General features: G+C 40.4%; 1 protein-coding gene across 3 annotated transcripts in view; it reads right to left on the bottom strand.

The window, feature by feature from the left end:
• Window positions 1-21,355, bottom strand: part of LOC122551615 (uncharacterized protein C7orf57 homolog) — a 76,061-nt gene that overhangs the window by 20,802 nt on the left and 33,904 nt on the right. For all 3 annotated transcript variants that reach the window (XM_043693801.1, XM_043693800.1, XM_043693799.1), the window contains 3 exons: window positions 18,823-18,922; window positions 10,263-10,419; window positions 6,701-6,870 (listed from right to left, as the gene is read on the bottom strand). In XM_043693801.1, coding sequence (XP_043549736.1) covers window positions 6,701-6,870; window positions 10,263-10,419; window positions 18,823-18,922 — 427 coding nt within the window. The remainder of the gene's footprint in view (window positions 1-6,700; window positions 6,871-10,262; window positions 10,420-18,822; window positions 18,923-21,355) is intronic.

The following is a 21,355-nucleotide window of genomic DNA, read 5'->3' as shown; positions in this document are numbered from 1 at the left end:
TCTCCCCACCCCCACCCTCCTCTAGCTTATCTCTCCACGCTTCAGGCTCTCTGCCATTATTCCTGATGAAGGGCTTTTGCCCAAAATGTCGATTTCGCTGCTCTTTGGATGCTGCCTGAACTGCTGTGCTCTTCCAGCACCACTAATCCAGAATCTGGTTTCCAGCATCTGCAGTCATTGTTTTTACCTCGATTATTTTTCTCCAGTCATGCGCAATATAGGTCAGGCTTTCTGTTTATTTTTCTTATGTGTTAATAGCTTTGAAAATTAGGAGGAGTGTTTTATGCAGTCTGCATCCTGAGCTATGTCCTGTGCCAGAAAGTATGCTAGCTAAAATATTGGCCTCTACAAATAACAATAGCAGGGGAACATTTAGAGTTTAAGATCTCAGAGATAATTAATTCATTTTTGTTCTTGAAATGTAAGCATTCCTGGCAAGACCAGAATTTAATCTAAGTCACTAATTGCTCTTGAAAAAGTGGCCTGCTTTCTTGACCCATTGCTGGCTATGTGGTGTATGTACATCAATGGTGTTGTAAGTGAGATGCTCCAGGTCTTTCACCGAGCAACAGAAATGGGGAACTGACACAGTTCCAAGTTAGCATGGCATGTGACTTGGGGGAACTTCGCAGACAGTGGTGGTCCCAAGCCTGGTTGCTCTTGCCCATCTCGATGGTAGAGGTTGTGGATTTGGAAGGCACTGTTTGACGAATTTTGGTGACATGCTGCAGTGCATCTTGTAGATTGTACATACAGCAGCAACACTGCACTGGTGGCCGAGGGAGTGAATTTTTAAGGTGGTGAATCAAGTGGGCTGCTTTGTCTTGGATTATGTCAAGCTTCTTCAGCATTGTTGGAGTTGCACTCATCCGGCCAGTGGGCAGTATCCTATGACTGTCTTGACTTATCCCTTATATCTTAGCCCAGTACACTTCAAAATGATGTTTACAAATAATTTAATTGAGGGGAAATTATTATTGGCGATCTCAGTGATGAATATTGAACATGTTCATTTCTGAATTTCTCTGTCCACTAATCTAATCAAGATATTAAGAATATACCTCCATTCAAATACAGGCAGAGGATATATGAACATAAAAGTTAGGAGCAGGAGTAGGCCTTTCAGTCCTTAAGCCTGCTCTGCCATTTAACAAAATTTTGGCTGATCTGATTGTGGCCTCAAATCCACATTCCCACCTATCTCTGATAACCTTTGATTCTCTTGTTAGGAGAAAGTGAGGTCTGCAGATGCTGGAGATCAAAGTTGAAACTTTATTGCTGGAACAGCACAGCAGGTCAGGCAGCATCCAGGGAACAGGAGATTCGACGTTTCGGGCACAGGCCCTTCTTCAGGAATGAGCAGAGAGTGTTCAGCAGGAGAAGATAAAAGGTAGGGAGGAGGGACTTGGAGGAGGGGCGTTGGAAATCTTGTTAGTCAAGAACATATCTACTCTGTCTCAAAAATATTCAATGAATCTGCTTCCATCACTCTCTGGACAAGAGAGTTCCAAACACTTACGACCCTCTCAGAGAAAAGATATCAGATCATGTGAACATGTTGAACATTATTCATCAATGTCATCTATAGTCATTTGTGCACTATAATCTGTTCTTTGGAACACAAAATTGAAAGACAACTATAAAAGTGCAAACCAAGCAACTGCTTTAGAAAGAAAACTTGCTAAAATTTTGGCTTAATGTCAAAACAGACCTGCATTGAACAGCTAGTATACAAGACAGTAATATAGAATGAATTAAGGCTAAGAAACATTTTAGCCCATTTTTAAAAAATCCTTTAGTGCTTAACCCATTTTTGTCTGCCATTACAACAAATTTTCTCCACCAATATCCCCCAAATTTCCTTTCCCCCAAAACTGTAGGATAAAAATCTCTTGTGTGTTAAAGTGTAAAGACTGAGAACACAGGCTGATCTCACTAATATAAGACAGGCAAGATTACAACTGAACAACAGGCTACACCTAAAGAACAGATAGTTTGAACACAGGCGAAAGTGAGGGGCTGATGAAGGGCTTTTGCTGGAAACGTCGACCCTCCTTCTCCTCGGATGCTGTCTGACCTGCTGTGCTTTTCCAACACCACACTCTCGACTCTAATTTGAACACAGTCAAGGTATGTTACCATAAAGTAGATAGAGAGAACCAAAAAATTCAGGGCTCTCTGGATAATAAAAAATACAGGAATCAAAGTGAAGAAGAAAAGGTGCACCTGTAAGAAATGCCAGGTGGATAATATCTAACCTAAAACTGGCTGGTAACTGAAAGTTCAGAGGAGAAATGAAAAAATAAGAAAGCAAATAAAAGAAGCAGAGAGAAGAGAAGCTCCTGGAAGCGAATATAAAAGGGAATTTAAAAACCATTTGTAGACATTTGAATAGTAAAAAAGCGAAAAAAAGGAGGTACTGATGACCAAAAAGGGGATTTACACACATGACTGAGATATTAAATTAATCCTTTCACGTTACCATCAAGATCTGTCTTTACCAAGGAAGAAGGTATTTGAAAGGACAGGGTGAAAGAGGTAGTAGTTCAGGCACCTGAGAGCTTGGAATTGGTAAGGAGGTAGCATTGTGCACAACATCTTTAAGTAAAATTGATAAGGCACCAGGACTGGATGAAGGAGACTAAAGTACTGCAATGTGACAAAAAGCATTCAAAAAAAGTGTAAAGCTAAGTCCAGCAACTACAGACCAGTCAATTTAACTTTAAGTGCTGGGAGAGCATTTTGAAAGAATAATTCGAGTCATAGAGATGTACAGCATGGAAACACACCCTTCGGTCCAACTCATCCATGCCATCCTGAGATTCCAGCTCAATCTAGTCCCACTTGCCAGCACCTGACCCATATCCCTCCAAACCCTTCCTATTCATATACCCATCCAGTTTTTAAATGTTGCAATTGTACCAGCCTCCACCACTTCCTCTGGCACATTCCATACACGTACCACTCTCTGCGTGAAAAGGTTGCCCCTTAGATCCCTTTTATATTTTTCCCCTCTCATCCTAAACCTATGCCCTCTAGTTCTGGACTCTCCTACCCCAGGGAAAAGATTTTGTCTATTTATCTTATCCATGTCCCTCATGGTTTTATAAACCTGAAAAGGTCACCCTTCAGCCTCTGATACTCCAGGGAAAACAGCGCCAGCCTGTTCAGCCTCTGCCTATAGCTCAAATCCTCCAAACCTGGTAACATTCTTATATATATTTTCTAAACCCTTCCAATTTCACAACATCCTTCCGATAGGAAGACCAGAATTGCACACAGTGTTCTGAAAGTGGCCTAATCAATGTCCTGTACAGTCGTAACATGACCTCCCAACTCCTGTACTCAATACTCTGACCAATAAAGGAAATCATACCAAATGCTGCCGTCACTATCCTATCTACCTGCGACTCCACTTTCAATGAGCTATGAACCTTCATTCCAAGGTCTCTTTGTTCAGCAACACTCCCTAGGACATTACCATTAAGTGTATAAGTGCTTTCCTAAAATGCAGCACTTCACATTTATCTTCAGGACAAAATAAAAATTATTTGGGCAATGTAGAGTAATTAAGAAAAGCCAACATCAATTTGTTTATGGTAAATTTTGTTTAACTAACTTAAGAGCTTTTTGATGAACTAATGCAAGGGTTAATTAGGGTAATGCTGTTAATATGGAGTACATGGAATTTCAAAAGGCATTTAAGTGCTACACAACAGACTTGTGTGCAAACTCAGGACTCGTGGAATAAAGCAGACGGTAGAAACATGGATCCACAATTATAGCAGTTCTGAAAAAATGTCAGCCTGGACTTGAAACATTAACTTTATTTCTCTCTCCATAGATGCTGCCAGACCCGTTGAGTTTTTCCAGCATTCTCTGCATTTGTTTCAGATTTATAGTATCTGCACTATTTTGCTTTCATTTGAGTGTACCATCCTGGGCTTTATCAATTGGAGGTTTGTGTACAAAAACAAGGAAATCATGTTAAACTTGAATAATGCACAGGTTTCCCCCAACTGGAGTAATTTGTCCAGTTCTAGGCACCACATCATGGGAAAGATGTGAAGGGATAGCGAGCAGAAAAATTTCACAATAATGGTTCCTGTGATGAGAAACTTCAGTTTTGTAGAAAATTGGAGAAGTTGGGACAGTTTAAAAACCGAAGTTGCTAGAAAAGCTCAGCAGATCTGGCAGCAGCTGTGAAGAGAAATTAAAGTTAACGTTTCAGGTCTGGTGACTCTTCCTCAGTTGGGACAGTTGTTCTTTGAGAAGAGAAAGTTGAGAGAAGATTTTATAATAGCCAGGAAAGAACAGATAGGGAGAAAGTGTTCTCAAAGATCAAGAACCAGCAGGCACAGAGTTAAGTTACTTGGATAAAGAAGCATTGGGAACATAAGGAAATGTTTTCTACTTTGCAAGTGGTTAGAATTGGGAATATATTGCCTGAGAATGAAGTGCAGGCAGGGTCAATCAAGGCATTCAAGAGAGAATTGCATTATTATCCACAAAGGAAGAATGTGCAGGACGATGAGGAGACGCCCTGTTCTGTAGGAAGTGGTACTTAGTGAATTGCTGTTTTCAGCAAACCAGCACAGACATGATGGATTAAATGGCCTTTTTTTAAATTCACTTGTGGGACTTGTAATTCACTGGGTATTGCTGACAGGCCAGCATTTATTGCCTGTTCCTAGTTGCCCTCGAGAAGGTGGTGGTGAGCTGCCTTCTTGAATCACTGCAGTTCATATGCTGTAGGTAGAAGCCCGCACTGTCATCATTCTATGAATCAAGAAAGTTCTATGTAACAAGTTTGTTAACATTTTTTAATGGAATAAAAGAGTTAATTCTAGCATGAATGCAAATTTGGCTAAGTGACGAAAAACAACTATGGTAAATGGTTTTTTTGGAACTTGAGAGCGGGCCATGGTGGGTTCTGCAGATGTTAGCAATTGCTATATTGATCTATACAAATGACATAGATGGAAATGTGTTGCTGGAAAAGCGCAGCAGGTCAGGCAGCATCTAGGGAACAGGAGAATCGACGTTTCGGGCATTAGTCCCTATCTTTTATCTTAGCCTGCTGGACCAACTTTCCTCATTCCTGAAGAAGGGCTAATGCCCGAAACGTCGATTCTCCTGTTCCCTAGATGCTGCCTGACCTGCTGCGCTTTTCCAGCAACACATTTCCATCTCTGATCTCCAGCATCTGCAGACCTCACTTTCTCCTATACAAATGACATAGGCTTGGTTGTGCAAGAGCACAATTTCAAACTTTGTAGATGTTACAAAACTTAGAAGTACAGTGAACTGTGAAGAGCCTAGCGATTGACTTTAAAAGGATAAAAATGGGTTGATGGAATGAGTGTATATGTGGCAGATAAAATTTAACAAGGGAAAGAGTGAAGTAATACATTTTAGTAGGAAAAATGAGCAGGGACAATATAAAATACAGGATACAATTCTAAAGCATGTGCTGGAACAGAGATACCTCAGGGTAATAGTAAATAACTTGTTAAGGTTGTAGGTCAGGTTGCAGAAAAAAATTAGTAAAGCAAACAGGATCCTGAGCTTTGAGGCATTGAGCTAAGAAGCAAGGACGTTATAAACCAGTAGATTGGGCTCAGTTGGTGTAATGTGTCCAAATTTGGTAATACAATGTGAAGATATTGAAAAGGCTGCAGAAAAGATCTACAATAATGCTTCCATGGGATGGAAGACTTCAATTAAATGGATAGACTTGAGAAACAGGAATTGTTCTCCTTAGGGAAGAGATGTTTGAGAGCAGTTTGTTAGAGGCAGCCAAAATCATATGGAGTTTGAACAGATTGAATAGGGTGAAACGTTACATTGTCAAATTTTCTGGAATACTGGAAGGCACCATTTCCCCTCCCTCCAGCCTGTCTCAGTCAAATCCATCAAATCATATGGAGTTTGAACAGATTGAATAGGGTGAAACGTTACATTGTCAAATTTTCTGGAATACTGGAAGGCACCAAATTAAAATGACTGGCAAAAACACCAGAGATGACTTGAGAAAAAGTGTTTTCATATAGCAAGTGGTTAGGATCTGGAAGCACAACTTAACAGTATGACAGAGACAGATGCAGTCATGATTTTCAAAAAGGAATTGGATAATTATGTGAGGAGAAAATATTTTTAGATCTATGGAGAAAATGTCGGGGAGTAGGATAAGCTGGCATGGATCCAATGGGCCAATGACTCTTCTGTACCATAAAAAATAGATGATTCAATAATTCTAGAAGGAAGGCCATTTTCTAGGCTTCTGACAATCCAACTCCAACACTGTGAGGAAGTACATATGAGGAGCTCATGGGAATTCACCTTCAGACATTTCTATTCTCTCCGGCATTTTGCACTGGCCTCTCTGGTAGCATGGCTACAAGCTATCCATTAAGTAGAGCATAGTAGACACAGACTGATGACATATAATACTACAGTTTATAAGATTTTATACTTCCTAGTTTAAAAACTATAATCTTTCCTGTTTAGAATGCAACAGTTAATTTGAAAACTGCCTTTTATGGCTGATGTTCCAAAGAAAGGCTGACACTAAATTAAACATTTCCAGCTGTTCCAGTTTGCTGTCCAATGATTTTCTAGTTATACAATAACTGATCACTGTTGAAAATGTTTATTTGCTTATGGATACCTTAGCACTGTTATAATCTGCAGCACTTACCTCGCTGTATTAGCTTGTATGCCAGACTGCATTGACCATTGCTTTGGTTCAGTACTTAAGGCCATGTCCTCCATCTTTGGTTCAGTACTTAAGGTCATGTCCTCCATCTTAAGATGAGATGGAAAATTCTTGTCCAGTTGTCCCAAATTACCAACTTCAGGAGTCCCTGACTGAGCACATTGTATCAGAGTAAAAAGTGAATAATCTAGAAACACACCCTATTTCTGAAAATAGTAAGAAAAATAATTATAGTAAATTAAGAGAATCTCAACTTGAACTTTTAATTGTAATAATTTCCTCTGTTCTTAATTTTTCTATTTGATACATTGTTTTCAATTGAAAGGATGGGTAGGTTACCTTGTTTCCAAGCTTCTGAAGATGCTATTCAATAGATCACTGTTCAAAATGAACCATAGTCTATAAAGTTTTCATTGTCTCCCTGTATAAATGCCTACCAATGGCTTGGCATCTTCTTTAATGGCACAGCTGAGCATGAAAATTGCTCATGCATTCATCTATCCATAACAAGCATGGTCCCTAAAAATCAGGGTTACCTCTGACAATGTTTTTTAGAGCAGGATCTAAATTTTTGCTGTTATGGAAAACTGCACATTTTTCACTCTAAGACATAATAGCATAATAAGTTATCTGGTTGGAAGCAGTTTCTGAGCTGTTGTTGATGTGATGAGTCTATATCATGACTCCCATAGCTAAAATAATAAAAATCTTTGTAGCATCCTAGGGTAATTTTACTGCTTCCATGTAAGGCTCATCAACTCCTTCAAGACATTTTCAGTCACAGCAAACATCAACACACTTTTCACTGAAGAACACTACTGGAGGGCAAACTACTTAACACAACTGCATCAATCCCTTTTTTCAGGTCTCTCAAGTGAAAAGAATTAAGACTTCTAGTAAGCTGGAGAAATACAATAAATACAAAGCCCACATTCCTTTAGGGGCTAAAAATGTGAGGCCATTATTTTATTCAATTAATATCAATCATATGATGAGATAGTGAGCACCCCTATTGGTTTAATGGAGAACAATATTCTTTTTGTTTTCTGACTGCAATGTGAAAATGTAAATTATTGTTGACCTCAGTACTGTTCCAAGTTAATAACATTTATGATCTGGAATAAATTATCTGGTTGTTAGATAGTTACCCGAGTGGAGACAAATTAATGCGTTTCCCATGGCAAGTAAGCCAATGGAATCACTAAGCCTCTCCACATTGGGTGTGATATCCAGTTTGCCATTCAAGGTCTTCTCACTAAGACCTCTCTTATAATTAATGAGAATGAACTGCTTAGCTTCCATGATAGACTCCATCACAGTGAGAGTCGATAAAGTGTCGTGCTGGAAAAAGCATAGCAAGTCAGGCAGCATTGAGGAGCAAGAGAGTCAATGTCTCGGGTTTAACTCTACATCAGGACTGGGCCAGTCCTGATGAAGGGTTAAGCCTGAAACGTCAACTCTCTTGTTCCTCAGATGCTGCCTGACCTGCTGTGCTTTTTCCAGTGCCACACTTTATCGACTCTATCACAGTGATATTATCTTCAAACCACTCAGTATTGTTCTGCTATTGCTTCTCATGTGTTGATAATGTGATCTTGCGGAGTGTAGTATCTACAGATTCGTGAGAAAATTCAAAGTAACATGGAAGACTTCTCCTGATGTCCTGGTCAACATTCATGTCTCAATCAACATCACTAAAACAACTCATTTATCTTATTGCCATGCACAGATTGTTGTGGTTTCTACTTTACCAACTCGATTATTCTTCCAAATAGTTCATTGGCCACAAACTGCTTTGTGTGGCCCTGAGGATCCATGAAATGAAAAGTTATTTCCTTTCTTTCCACAAACAGTAGTTTTTAATGAGTCATGAATTTTATAAATCCAGCCGTTAGCTGGTTGGACCAGAATGTTGACTGACACACGTCTCCTTCTGGCCTCTAAAGAAACATAAACATATAAATCTTGATAATGCCCTTTTCTGGTACAGATCCCATTCCTGCTGACTGACCAGATATGAAATGTATTTCTGATGAAAAGCTCTGTTGACTTTAGGCCGGTCTTCCTGATGTTTGCTCAGAAAAGCAGGCAAATAGAAAAAAATGCTATTCCTGAAGAATTTCAGTGGGTAAACACCCTGTTTCCATTGAACAAGTAGGATCAAAATAATCTTTAACATTTCCTTTATTCCAGATAGCAATATTCTATCTCTTACAATAGTTATTCTTTTGGGTTATTGAGCCTGGATTTGCATCCTTGAGTCAGGTAACAAGAACTATGAAAATTCTTGGCATGGCCAATCTGCTTCAGGAGAAAGTGATGGGAGATGGGATCATTATTGGTGGGGTTGGAGGTGGGGGGGGGGGAATAAAATTGCCTGGTGCAGTCAGCCTGTCAATCCAGAAAGGTGGGTTTGAAACAGCCAAGGTAATAACTAGGGGCTGAGGGAGACCACTACATAGGCCCTATGCAGACTGTGTCCAGGAAGGAACATTGTAATAAGAACATAAAAATAGTGGATAAGCACTTGAACTGTCATAACTTTTAAGGTTTATGGGTCAAGTGCTGGAAACTATCATGTTTGGATAGATTGCCGCAGATTTGATGGGCCAAAGGGCTTCTACTATACAATGATTCTAAGATGCAGGAGTGGGCCACTAAAACCCTCAAACCATCCTAGATATTCGACAAGATCATGGTTGACATGCCCCAGGCCTCAATTTCTCCCTCAATTCCGTAAGACTTCAGAAATCCATTTTATCTCCTCTTTACATACTTTTACTGATCTGGCCTCCACAATTCTCTGGTGGAGAGAATTCCAGACATTCATTACCCTTTCGGATATGAAATTTCTTCACATCTCAGCTTTTAATGAGTGTCTCCTTATTCCGTGACTATGCCCTCTAGTTGAGGTTTCCCCAGTAGTAGAAATATCTTCTCAACATCTCCCCTGTCAAGCCCTGTCAGAATCTTGTACATTTTAATAAGATTACTTATCGTGACAACAAACCACAAATGATCTAGATAAGCATATAGCATGGTCTTTTTGAATGGATGTCTTAAACACCTTCTACAGCTCAAATAATAGACAAGTGCTTGTGTATTTCTTTTATGGGTAAGTGTGTAGATAGAAGAAAATATGTTGCTTTCTTGTAGATTTGAACATAAAAGGGAGTAGTCCTTGCTGTAGAATTAGAATTCGCTTGACCTAAAGGAGAAGAATCTTTGTCATGCTGGGCTTTAGCATTTCCATCCCCATTCACCCACTATAGAGTATATGCAAGCAATGGACCCAGAATGTATTAAAAAACGCTTCATAAAGTCATTTACTCACTATTTTTACCTATGTGAAAAGGATGTCTATTTACTTCAAGGTAGTAAAAGTCTCAATCATCCAGACTCATTAAAATATAAATAGGTGAAATCACAAGCATTTCTATAACTACACCTTCTGAAATTGACAATAGAGATCATCAGCTAGAGCTATTCATCAGGCAGGGGCTCAGAGTAATGAATGTCTGGGCTCTGAGCTTTGAGATTTTACCTTACAGTTTCCTGAGTCACCATGAATTTCCTCCTTCTCCCATAAATGTGTATCAGTTGTTTCAATGGGAGTGGGGGAGGGTTTATAATTCTCACACTCTGACTTGTCTTGAATTATGTCATTAGACACCTCATTTGTAAGCTTCATCTGCACTGTCCTGTAAGAAGGAGAATATGATAATTATCATTGTTCATTACTCCCAATATCAGCAGTTACATTGACAGTATTTTCTGGAACAGTCAATACAATGAATGGTAAAAATCATTAAAGTAGTAACTCGAGCCCCACCAGCAAGTTAACTAGTGAAAGGTCACACGGTCGGAAATGACAACTGATGTCTACAGATTACCTTCAGAAAACGTCCAGAGGTGATTCTTAGACAAAAATAAAGCAGATGATCCTTAATGGATTACAGACTGTTCAGTGAAAGAAGAACCAAGAAGCAGTTTATTCAAAGAATATTTAAAACTATGCAAATCTAAAAAATGAAATAGAATGTATGGATTACTAATATTAGATGATGCTGTTTGAAATTGACTCTTCAGGGTGTTTTCATTAAATAGTTTAAATATACTGGTGTCATGGATGAGCATTGAGAAATGACAGTTGGTTTCACAATTGAGCACAACAGCACAATAGTTATAATACTATAGTCGTAATCCAACAGACTGAAGCTTAAGGTTGAACCTCAGCATGGCAGCTAGCAAATTTAAATTCAGTAAATGAAATAAATCTGGAATAAAAAAACAATTTTCATAATGCTAGCCATCAAACTAGTGGATTATCATTTTAAAAAGGCCTAGATGGGTTCATCCATATTGTTTAGCAAAGAAAATCTACCATCCATATATGATCTAGCCTATACGTGATTCCACATTATGTGAAATCCTCATAACATTTAAGAAGGAAGTACACTTGCAATGCCCAGGCAGACAAGGCAATGGGCCAACTGTTGGAAAATTGATTAGTATAGTTTGGTGATTATTTTTGACTAGCGTAGGTTCGATAGGCTGAAGGGCCTTTTTCTGTGCTGTAGACCTGTAAGACTATATTTCAGCAATATTATTGTCTGTTAAATGCCCACATGGCAGGTTGAGAAAGTACAGGATCCTGGATTTTATAAATGGAGGCTTAGAATACTAAAGCAGAAGTTTTGTTGAACCTTTCAAAACATTTGTGTAGCCTCAACAGGAATACCATGTCCAAATCTTGGCACTGCACTTTAGGAAGGACAGAATGCAGAAAAGACATACACGTCTAGTGATGAGGAACATTTCTTAGGTAGTAAGATTGGAGAATTTGGGACCATTTTCCTATGAAAAGAGAAGGTTGAGAAGAGATTTGATAGACATATTCAGAACCATCGTCAAGATTAGAGTGGTGCTGGAAAAGCACAGCAGGTCAGGCAGCATCTGAGGAGCAGGAAAATTAACGTTTCAGGCAGGAGCCCTTCATCAAGAATGGTAATGCCCGAAACATCAATTTTCCTGCTCCTCAAACACTGCCTGACCTGCTGTGCTTTTCTAGCACCACTCTAATCTTGACTCTAATCTCCAGCATCTGCAGTCCTCACTTTCACCTATATTCAGAACTATGACAGGTCTGAATATAGTAGCTAGAAAGAAATTATTCCTATTGGCAGAGGCGTTAAGGACCAGTGATGACAAATTTAAGATGATTGGCAAAAGAAATAATGGTGATATGACGGAATTTTTTTTAAACTCAGCAATTCATATCTAGAATTAATCTGGCTGAGAGCAGGTGGACACAAATAAAACTTAGCTTTCAAGTGGCACTGGTTAGGTACCTGAACAGAAATGAGTTGCATGATTACGGGAGAATGGATGGGAAAGTGAGTTCCTATTCACAAAACCAGCAAAGGCAATTTGGACCAAATGACTCCTATTTTGAAATCAACCAATAATTCCATGTATCAATTTAACATAGTACAATTACATAAAATGGCTAATATTTCGGTCTCAGGTTTGCTGCAGAGAGATTCAGCGCAAAGCAGGAAGAACAGTACAGTCTATTTGCATGAAAAAATGCATGGTTCTTCGACGTTAATTGGTTTTAACGCGATTGAAGAATTTAGATTGTTATTTGTAGAACACAAACTCTCTTTACCTGTATTAGCTATAACATGATTCCACACTCAGTAGATTAAATGGCAGGGCTATTGTACAGCTTTCTTATAACGCAAGGTTGCACGAGACTGGAGCTATCATACTATATCAGAACAAACTATTTCTCAGTTTTCACTAGGGATCCTGCTGTGTTTGTGCCCCTCTGTTTCTCAACCTCTGCTTCTGACCGTCTATTCATTTCCTTCTGTTTTCACCCTGCAGATTTCAGGCCTCAATGCTGAGTTCAATAACTTTAGAACCTGAACACCTCAGTCCATGTCCTTTACCACTCCCATATACAAGGCCCTGTCATCGTAGAGGCTGCTTTCAGCAAAGCGAACCCATTTAGTCCCTATTATCGGCTTTTCTCCTTCCGTGACTTATCATCCATTCCTTTGTCTGCCTCATGGGGTCTTTTTGGGCTTTGTCTCCATCATCCACTTATTCTTTCCCTTCCCAAGAGTCAGTGGGCTCAAAACGTTAACACTGCTTTCTGTCTACAGATGCTGCCTCACCTGCTGAGTTTCTTCAGCAACTACGGTTTTGTTTTACATGATATAGTGTCGCTGAAGCTGAACTAGTATTGCAAGGGAGGCTACGTGGTGGAGAAAAAGATCTCAATATTAACCCTCGCCCCACACAATGGTCATGTTAAAGACTTCTGCATGGAGAGCACACTCCTAACATTCTGATTACATGCCTACAGCTTTTTTTTATAGCACCAGATATCATGTGGGACTGGACAGCAGTTAGGTAATTGTTGGTGAGCATTTCAGATTTGTTTTTGCTCTTCAAGTTAGAAAAGTGTGTCACTCTCAGAACTGAAAATCTGAAACTTATTATTCATCTATTTAATTAATAAACCACAGTGGCACGCACTACTGCCTCACAGCACTAGAGACCTGGGTTCAATTCCCGCCTCAGGCGACTGTCTGTGTGGAGTTTGCACATTCTCCCTGTGTCTGCGTGGGTTTCCCCCGGTGCTCTGGTTTCCTCCCACAGTCCAAAAATGTGCAGGTTAGGTGAATTGGCCATGTTAAATTGCCCGTAGTGTTAGTTGAAGGGGTAAATGTAGGGGAATGGGTCTGGGTGGGTTGCTCTTCGGAGGGTCAGTGTGGACTTGTTGGGCCGAAGGGCCTGTTTCCACACTGTAAGTAATCTAATGTAAGTAATCTAAACTACATCAACCAATTTATCTATTGAACTGAACTTATTGGTTGACCAATAATTTTGACTAAATACATAAGGAAACAGTTTAGATAGTGTGACAATGCTATGGCATTAAGAGGTGTGTTTTGTCCAGATTTCTTTTAGTGAAAAAGATTGGGACTGGTGTCAAGCAGTCTATGAGAAAATAAATAACTTCTGAGGCCTTGCGTTTTTTTTGGAACATTAAAATAACAACCTGAGTGCGTGTGGTCAAGCTCTCACAGATCAAGGATTTTTAGTTAGCTTTTGGCAGTTGTTGCTAGAGTCTCAGCAAAGTTGGAAGGCAGTGAATCTCTCCCAGCACTACACTTGCTTTCTTTGAAATGTTGTTTGATATTCTTTCCTCCTGGATTGGAGAACTGCATGTGAGACATGTTTTCTGAATTTGCCTTTTTGCCAAACCTGTGTTTATGGGTAAATTGTGTTTTGCTTAACGTTGTGTAGTTTGACCAATCGAATTGCATCGGAAATACAGCATCTGACATTTACCTTTGAAATAAGAGAATGTTAGTGTCTATTTTGGGGGGAGGGGTGGGCTGGGTCTTGTCCATAAAAGTAGATACAACAGCAGAGATGGTGTGTTGTAGCTTCAATATGTGGGCTGTATAGCGATCTCAGACAAGCCTTAAGTGTTTGCAGCTCAAGGAAATATAATCAATTGTTGAGCTGGAGTCTGTGCTCCTGACACTGCTGGGCATTGGGCGGGAGAGAGTTACCCAGGTACTTCCTTCCAGGAGAAGTCATAACACTCATAGTACTTTAGAATTGGTCAGAACGATGGGACAGTGATTTAGCAAGTATGGAAATGCAGGATGTGGTGATGGAGGAGATCTACTCCTGTTGTTTTATCAGATACAAGTAGCCTGTTGCCTGTATAGATGATAGCAAGGATTGCAGGGTGTAAGGGCAAATGGACCACAGCACTATTCTGCAGAAGCCCATTCAAATGTAAAGTGTAAAGCAATGTGCTAGTGTTAGGGAACAGAATAGTCAGGGAAATAGGTAATAGTCTCTGCTGTCAAGCCCATGAGTTCTGAAGGTTGCCTGTCTGCCTGGTGTAAGTGTTCAGTCCCTTTCTTCAAAGGGTGAGAAGAACTTCGAGTGGGAGAGAAAGGATCCAGATGTGATGATCTTCATTTGAAATTAACAACATAGAATGAGGTTCGACAGACAGAGTTTAAGGCGTTTTGTTTGGAATTCAGAAACAAAGCCTCAAGGATAATTTCTAGATTACAGCCTGAACTATGTGCAAAATAACATAGAGTCAAGCAAATTAGAAAGAATTATATGTGTAGCTCAAAAATAGTGTGGAGAAAAAGTAGTTTGGCTTCACGGGGCATGGACACTAGTGTTAGAAAAAGAATGAACTGTTCGATTCGGCTAAGCACATCTGAAACCATGCTGGCTGTTAATTGTATATTCATTGTGTTTAATTGTGTGCAGGAGATATTGCTTATTGAGAATCCACATGAATACATATTGTAGTAAGCTGGATAATTCAGAGGCTACCATGAGCATATGGTGACAGACAGTCTGTCTCTTGACAAAGAGCTCAATACAATCATTTTGGAGGCAGTGAGTAACTTTGGCTGACTAAGAAAATGGACATGGAGAAACAAAAAGCTGACTGGCAGGATCTAGGTACTTATCTATAATGCCTGCACCCTCACCACATTTCTACATGGTAACTTAAATCCTAAAGAAAAAGGCTCAATAATTTCCAGCTCCGGTGTCTGTGATGTATCTTGAGCATCACATGGAAAGACATATCGCAAATAAAGCAGTCCTTTGAACAATTACTATGTCAAGAATGTTGACACCAATCAAGCAAACAGGGTTTCTGGTTTGGGCATGTGCACTGAATGGAAGGTGTCTACATATCCTAAGGGTATGCTACACTGGGAGATAGTCAGTGTTAAAAGACCACAAGATGCCCAAAACTTTGAATAAGGGATGCTATCAAAAGCTACATGAGTACCCTCAACATCAAACATGACAAGTGGAAACCCCAGCAGACAATCAGTATAAGTGACAACCTAGGCTGTGGTCAGGAGTTCACCACAATGACATGTGGCTTCAGAAGCTTAAAGTAGATGCCATTCCTGGGAGCAAGATGTCAGTAGCGATCATCCCACACCATCGGCAAGGGGCAATTTCATGCTGTCACTCTCAGCAAAGTTCTCAGGCTATATTCATATCACCTCCTGCAGGGAGAAGGATGTCCATCATAAAATGAAACCATAGATTATTGGGAGAGTGTTTGAAGTCAGGAAAGAGTAACCAAAAAGATGATAAAATGGAACAACATTAGAATGAAATTAAACTAGCCAGAAATGCAAAAGCAGATTGTAAGAGTTTTAATAAATATATACAAAAGATAGCAGATAAGGGAAACATTGATTCCATAGATGCAGGTGCAGAAAAAGTTATGATAGCAATGAGTAAATGTCAGGGATGTTAACCATGGAATCTCAAACACAGGAGTACAGTTATGACTTCCTGTCACCCATTAGCCTCAATGTATTCCTCTTACCATCAGCTTTCCTATTCAGGCCAGTAGCTAAACTTGTAGCAGGTGATCCACAGTGTCCTCAGACCCTCATTGGTCCATATGAGGCAGGACAAGAGTTTTTAAAAAAAGTCATTTCACACTCAAAATGTTAACTTTGTTTCTCTCTACCAATGCTGTCATACTTGCTGAGTTTCTCCAGCAATTACTATTTTTATTTCAGATCTTCAGCATTATTGTCTTATTGAAGTGGGATCCTACTAAATTCCTTGTCAACTGCTCTGCCTAGGCTACAAGGAGTGCTGGAAAAAGCACTTACATTGTGGATTTGTCAGCTTTTATCTTCGCTGGTGAGTTTTCCAATAGAAAACAACAGGATTTATGTTGGACACCAGAGGGTGAGTCACTCATCCAACTTAATCCAACAGGTAAATTAAAGTTGCCTTGAAGTTTATCTTTGCTACTGGAAACTAACCGAATCAATTTTGTTAGATATCTTGTTGCCATTCCTTCTCATACAGTCATAGAGATATGCAGCACAGAAACAGACCCTTCAGTCCAACTCATCCAGGGCAATCAAACGTCCTATGTAAATCACTTGCCATTTTCCAAAATTTAGCCCATATCCCTCTAAACTCTTCCTATTCATATACCCATACACATGCCTCTTAAATGCTGTAATTGTACCAGCCTCCATCACTTCCTCTGGCAGGCTATTCCATACATGCACCACCCTGTATGTGAAGACGTTGCCCCTTAGGTCCCTTTTATATCTTTCTCCTCTCTCCTTAAACCTATGCCCACCACTTTTGGATTCTCCCATCTCAGAGAAAACAGCTTTCGTATTTACTCTATCATTGCACCTCATAATTTTATAAACCTCTATAAGGTCACCCTTCAGCCTCCGACACTCCGAGGAAAACAGACCCAGCTTACTCAGCCTCTCCCTGTAGCACAAACCTTCCAAACCTGGCAACATTCTCTAAACCTTGTCAACTTTCACAACATCCTTCCTATAGGAGGGAGACCAGAATAGCACGCAATACTCCAAAACTGTTCAAATCAATGTCCTGTACAGCTGCAACAGAAGCTCCCAATTCCTATACTCAATGTACTGAACAATAAAGGCAAGCACCAAACACCGCCTTCACTATCCTACCTACCTGCATACCCACTTTCAAGGAACTATGAACCTGCACTCCAAGGTCTCTTTGTTCAGCAACTCTCCCAAGGACCTTACCATTAAGTGTATAAGTCCTGCCCTGATTTGCCTTTCCAACTGCAGTACCTCACATCTATCAAAATTAAACTCCATCTGCCACTCCTCAGCCCATAGACCCCTCTGATCAAGATCATGTTGTACTCTGAGATAATCTTCTTCGCTGGCTACTACATCTCCAATTTTAGTGTCATGTGCAAACTTACTAATCATACCTCCTATGTTCACATCCAAATCATTTATATAAATGACAAAAAGCAGTGGACCCAGCACCGATCCTTTTGGCACTCCACTGGTCACAGGCCTCCTGTCTGAAAAGCAACCCTCCACAGACCACCATCTGTCTTCTATGTTCGAGCCAGTTCTGCTTTGCAGCTACAACTTAATCTACTAAATTTTAAAAAATTCCATGCCATAGGTTGTTCCTTTTTAGAATTTAGGAGGTGGGGTACAAATCAATGAAATACAACTTCCACTGACAACTTTAAGTGAAGGAACACAGATGACACATTAATTACTCACAACACCTTTGGCAAAAATGGACCAGAACTAAACTGCCTGCCATGTACGTTTTGTGCATATAACGCCTGACTGAAAACCTTTAGACTATAAATTATTTTTCGCTTACTATCAGCTCTGTTTACATCTCTAATACTGTCCCCTGCAGCAGCTCTGAGCAATCTTGCAACAAATGTCAATTTATTTTGGAACACAGACTGTGACAATCCAGAGTAAATATGAAAGCATAAACTAGATCCAATTACAGTTACAGTTCTTAAGAGTATTGCATTATTAGGAGAGAATAAAGATCCCAACTACTGCTGGAGAGTCGCTTATGATTTCCAGCATCTGTAGTTCTTTTGATTTTTGTTTAGTGAGTTTATGAACTTTTGGGTTGGCCTTACGACTGACCCCACTTGATTGCCCACCCCTGACTTCCAACTTCTACTTGACTCCCCAGCCCCTCAGGTTCTGCTCCTCCCTGACATGACATCACCACTCTACCACCATGCCTCTGTCACACTGCAATCTGACTCAGCCTGCACCCTACCCACTCTACCTGGCAGGCAATGTAACCATCCTGTCAGCTTGCCCGCACTACCACCTGCCATCCTATCATATGATACCTCTGCCATTCTAACCCACTTGTCCACAAATCACATTCACACTCATTCACTAACAAACCGAAAAACTTTTTTTAAATGTCCCAAAACCTTTCAGTGTGTTAGTAAATGAAGACTTAACAGAATGCAACAACTAGGGCGAACGGCTTCTCTTTCTCCATCCCTGATTCTCCTGTGCTATGAAGAATGACTCTCATGAAAGACCACTCCATGATTCTGAATAGGCTCAGAAATTCCAGGCAGTAACGTGGAGCTTTGTCATATAGTAAAGGAGTGGGATCGGAATTACGTTCCAATAGTGACTGCCAATTCTCAAAAGATTCAGTCCATTATTTCTATGGCCAGGCACACAGAGAATTTGAAGCTTACTTACTGATTATTTTCTTGGAATGAAGATTCAGGTGACAACCATTCAGGTTTCTTGAGGGGAGTACATGTTGATTTTGGTGACAATCCACCAAAGGTTAGTAGATCTTAAGCAAAACAAAGAAAAAGTTTTTAACCCATCTCTAGATATTTCCCTGTATTGCTGTTGTTAAACGATGAATAATAAGATGTTACAAAAACATTGGACTACATTCTTTGTCCAGTAATACAAGGATGTTGCCAGGGTTGGAGGATTTGAGCTATGGGGAGAGGCTGAACAGGCTGGGGCTGTTTTCCCTGGAGCGTTGGAGGCTGAGGGGTGACCTTATAGAGGTTTACAAAATTATGAGGTACATGGATAGAATAAATAGACAAAGTCTTTTCCCTGGGGTCGGGAGTCCAGAACTAGAGGGCATAGGTTTAGGGTGAGAGGGGAAAGATATAAAAGAGACCTAAGGCGCAATGTTTTCATGCAGAGGCTGGTACATGTATGGCATGAGCTGCCAGAGGAAGTGGTGGAGGTTGGTACAATTGCAACGTTTAAAAGGCATTTGGATGGGTATATGAATAGGAAGGGTTTGGAGGGATATGGGCCGGGTGCTGGCAGGTGGGACGAGATTGGGTTGGGATATCTGGTTGGCATGGACGGGTTGGGCCGAAGGGTCTGTTTCCATGCTGTACATCTCTATGACTCTATGATTTATTTTAGTGGATCAGTAATACTACTACCAATGTGAATTTGCAGTTAATCTGCTCACAATTCTTCCTTGTCACCTCATTTCATGGCAGCTTTTCCTTTGACTAGTAGTGTTGCTCCTGAGAGATTTACTGACATTGAAGCAGAAGGAAAATTTAATTCAGCTGCAGCTTTTCAAAGACCAAATGTGTAAGCACAGAGTGTGATGAGGCTGGACTGCTACAATGTATGAGTGCCAAATTGGGAATGTGGTGCAAGTTCTGATAGACTTTTTCTCAAGCTGTAGTTAAGATTAGTCATCAGATGCTGACTTGGAATATTAAACAGTCACTTATTCCACTACTGATGCATAGTGGCAGAGATATGTATTATCTACTAGTTGCACTGCAGGATCCTGTCAAAACTCTTTCATCAGCACCTTCAAAACGCACAACCTCTATCACCTATAAGGATAAGGGCAATGGATGAACGAGAACACCATCAGCAAGATCCCCTCCAAGCCACATACCATTCTGACTTTGGAGTATAGCACTGGGTGAAAATCCTGGACCCATCTCCCTGACAGCACTGTGGGTGGACCAACAGCATAAGGACTGCAGTGTTTCGAGAAGGCAGCTTACCTTCTCAGGGCCGATTGAGGAAGGGCACAAATATTGGCCTTGTTAGTAACTCCTACGTCCTGTGAAAATGAACGTAAAAATGTTGCAAGTGTTTAAGGAGATCATAAACTCACTATAAAAGTGAATAGGTTTATTATTGTACAAAATGTGATGAGGTTTTAATGCAATGAGGTATGGCCACTAACTTTTGAATTTGATGTAGATGGAAATCACTCTGGTGACGTTTTCTCAGATTTAATTTTGATTAGCTGTCATACTCTGCCTTAGAAAATTTGTGTCTCACACAGATATGGTCAAGGACATTTGATTTTTTTAAATCACCCTGTTAAAATGCTTTATGATACACCTCTGAAGAAGATGGGACTTGAACCTCAGTGTTCTGGCACAGAGGCAGAACACTATCATTGTGCCACCAGAGTCCTCCAGCCTCTGCCTTAGATTTTTTAAAAACCGATCTGTCTAGGCATGTTATGACATACCTCTGGAGCAAGAGAACTTGAATGTAGGTACCCTAGCTCAGAGGTCAGACTACCACTATGCCACAAGACATCTGCAAACTCTGCCTTTGTGATGTTTTGTAATTAACTTGTTCAGAGATGATACTACACACACCTCTGGAGCAGATTAGAGTTTAATCTGGGCCTCCTGGCTCAGAGGTAGGGACATTAACACTGTGCCACACAGGCCCTAGACTCTCCTGGAAAATGATAACCTAATTAAGGAGCCTCATTCATAGAAACTACCAGCTGTGACAGTTTATTGTTAAGCAATTCAATGTGTTACTCACTCTATCAGGAAGCTTCCCTAGCAGTTGGAATTTCAGTATGAGTCATCAGTGCTTGAAAAAGTAGGCTGGTTTTGCTATTAGCTGAAAATGTGTTGCTGGAAAAGCGCAGCAGGTCAGGCAGCATCCAAGAAGCAGGAGAATCGACGTTTCGGGCATGACCCCTTCTTCAGGAATGAGGAGAGTGTGCCAAGCAGGCTAAGATAAAAGGTAGGGAGGAGGGACTTGGGGGAGGGACGTTGGAAATGCGATAGGTGGAAGGAGGTTAAGGTGAGGGTGATAGGCCGGAGTGGGAATGGGGGGCGGAGAGGTCAGGAAGAAGATTGCAGGTTAGGAAGGTGGTGCTGAGTTCGAGGTTGGGACCGAGACAAGGTGGGGGGAGGGGAAATGAGGAAACTGGAGAAATCTGAGTTCATCCCTTGTGGTTGGAGGGTTCCTA

The sequence above is a fragment of the Chiloscyllium plagiosum genome, chromosome 7 (genome assembly GCF_004010195.1).
Source record: "Chiloscyllium plagiosum isolate BGI_BamShark_2017 chromosome 7, ASM401019v2, whole genome shotgun sequence".
Classification (NCBI taxonomy): domain Eukaryota; kingdom Metazoa; phylum Chordata; class Chondrichthyes; order Orectolobiformes; family Hemiscylliidae; genus Chiloscyllium; species Chiloscyllium plagiosum.
Note: the sequence above shows the minus strand (reverse complement) of the source record. Positions and strands in the feature narration are given on the sequence as shown.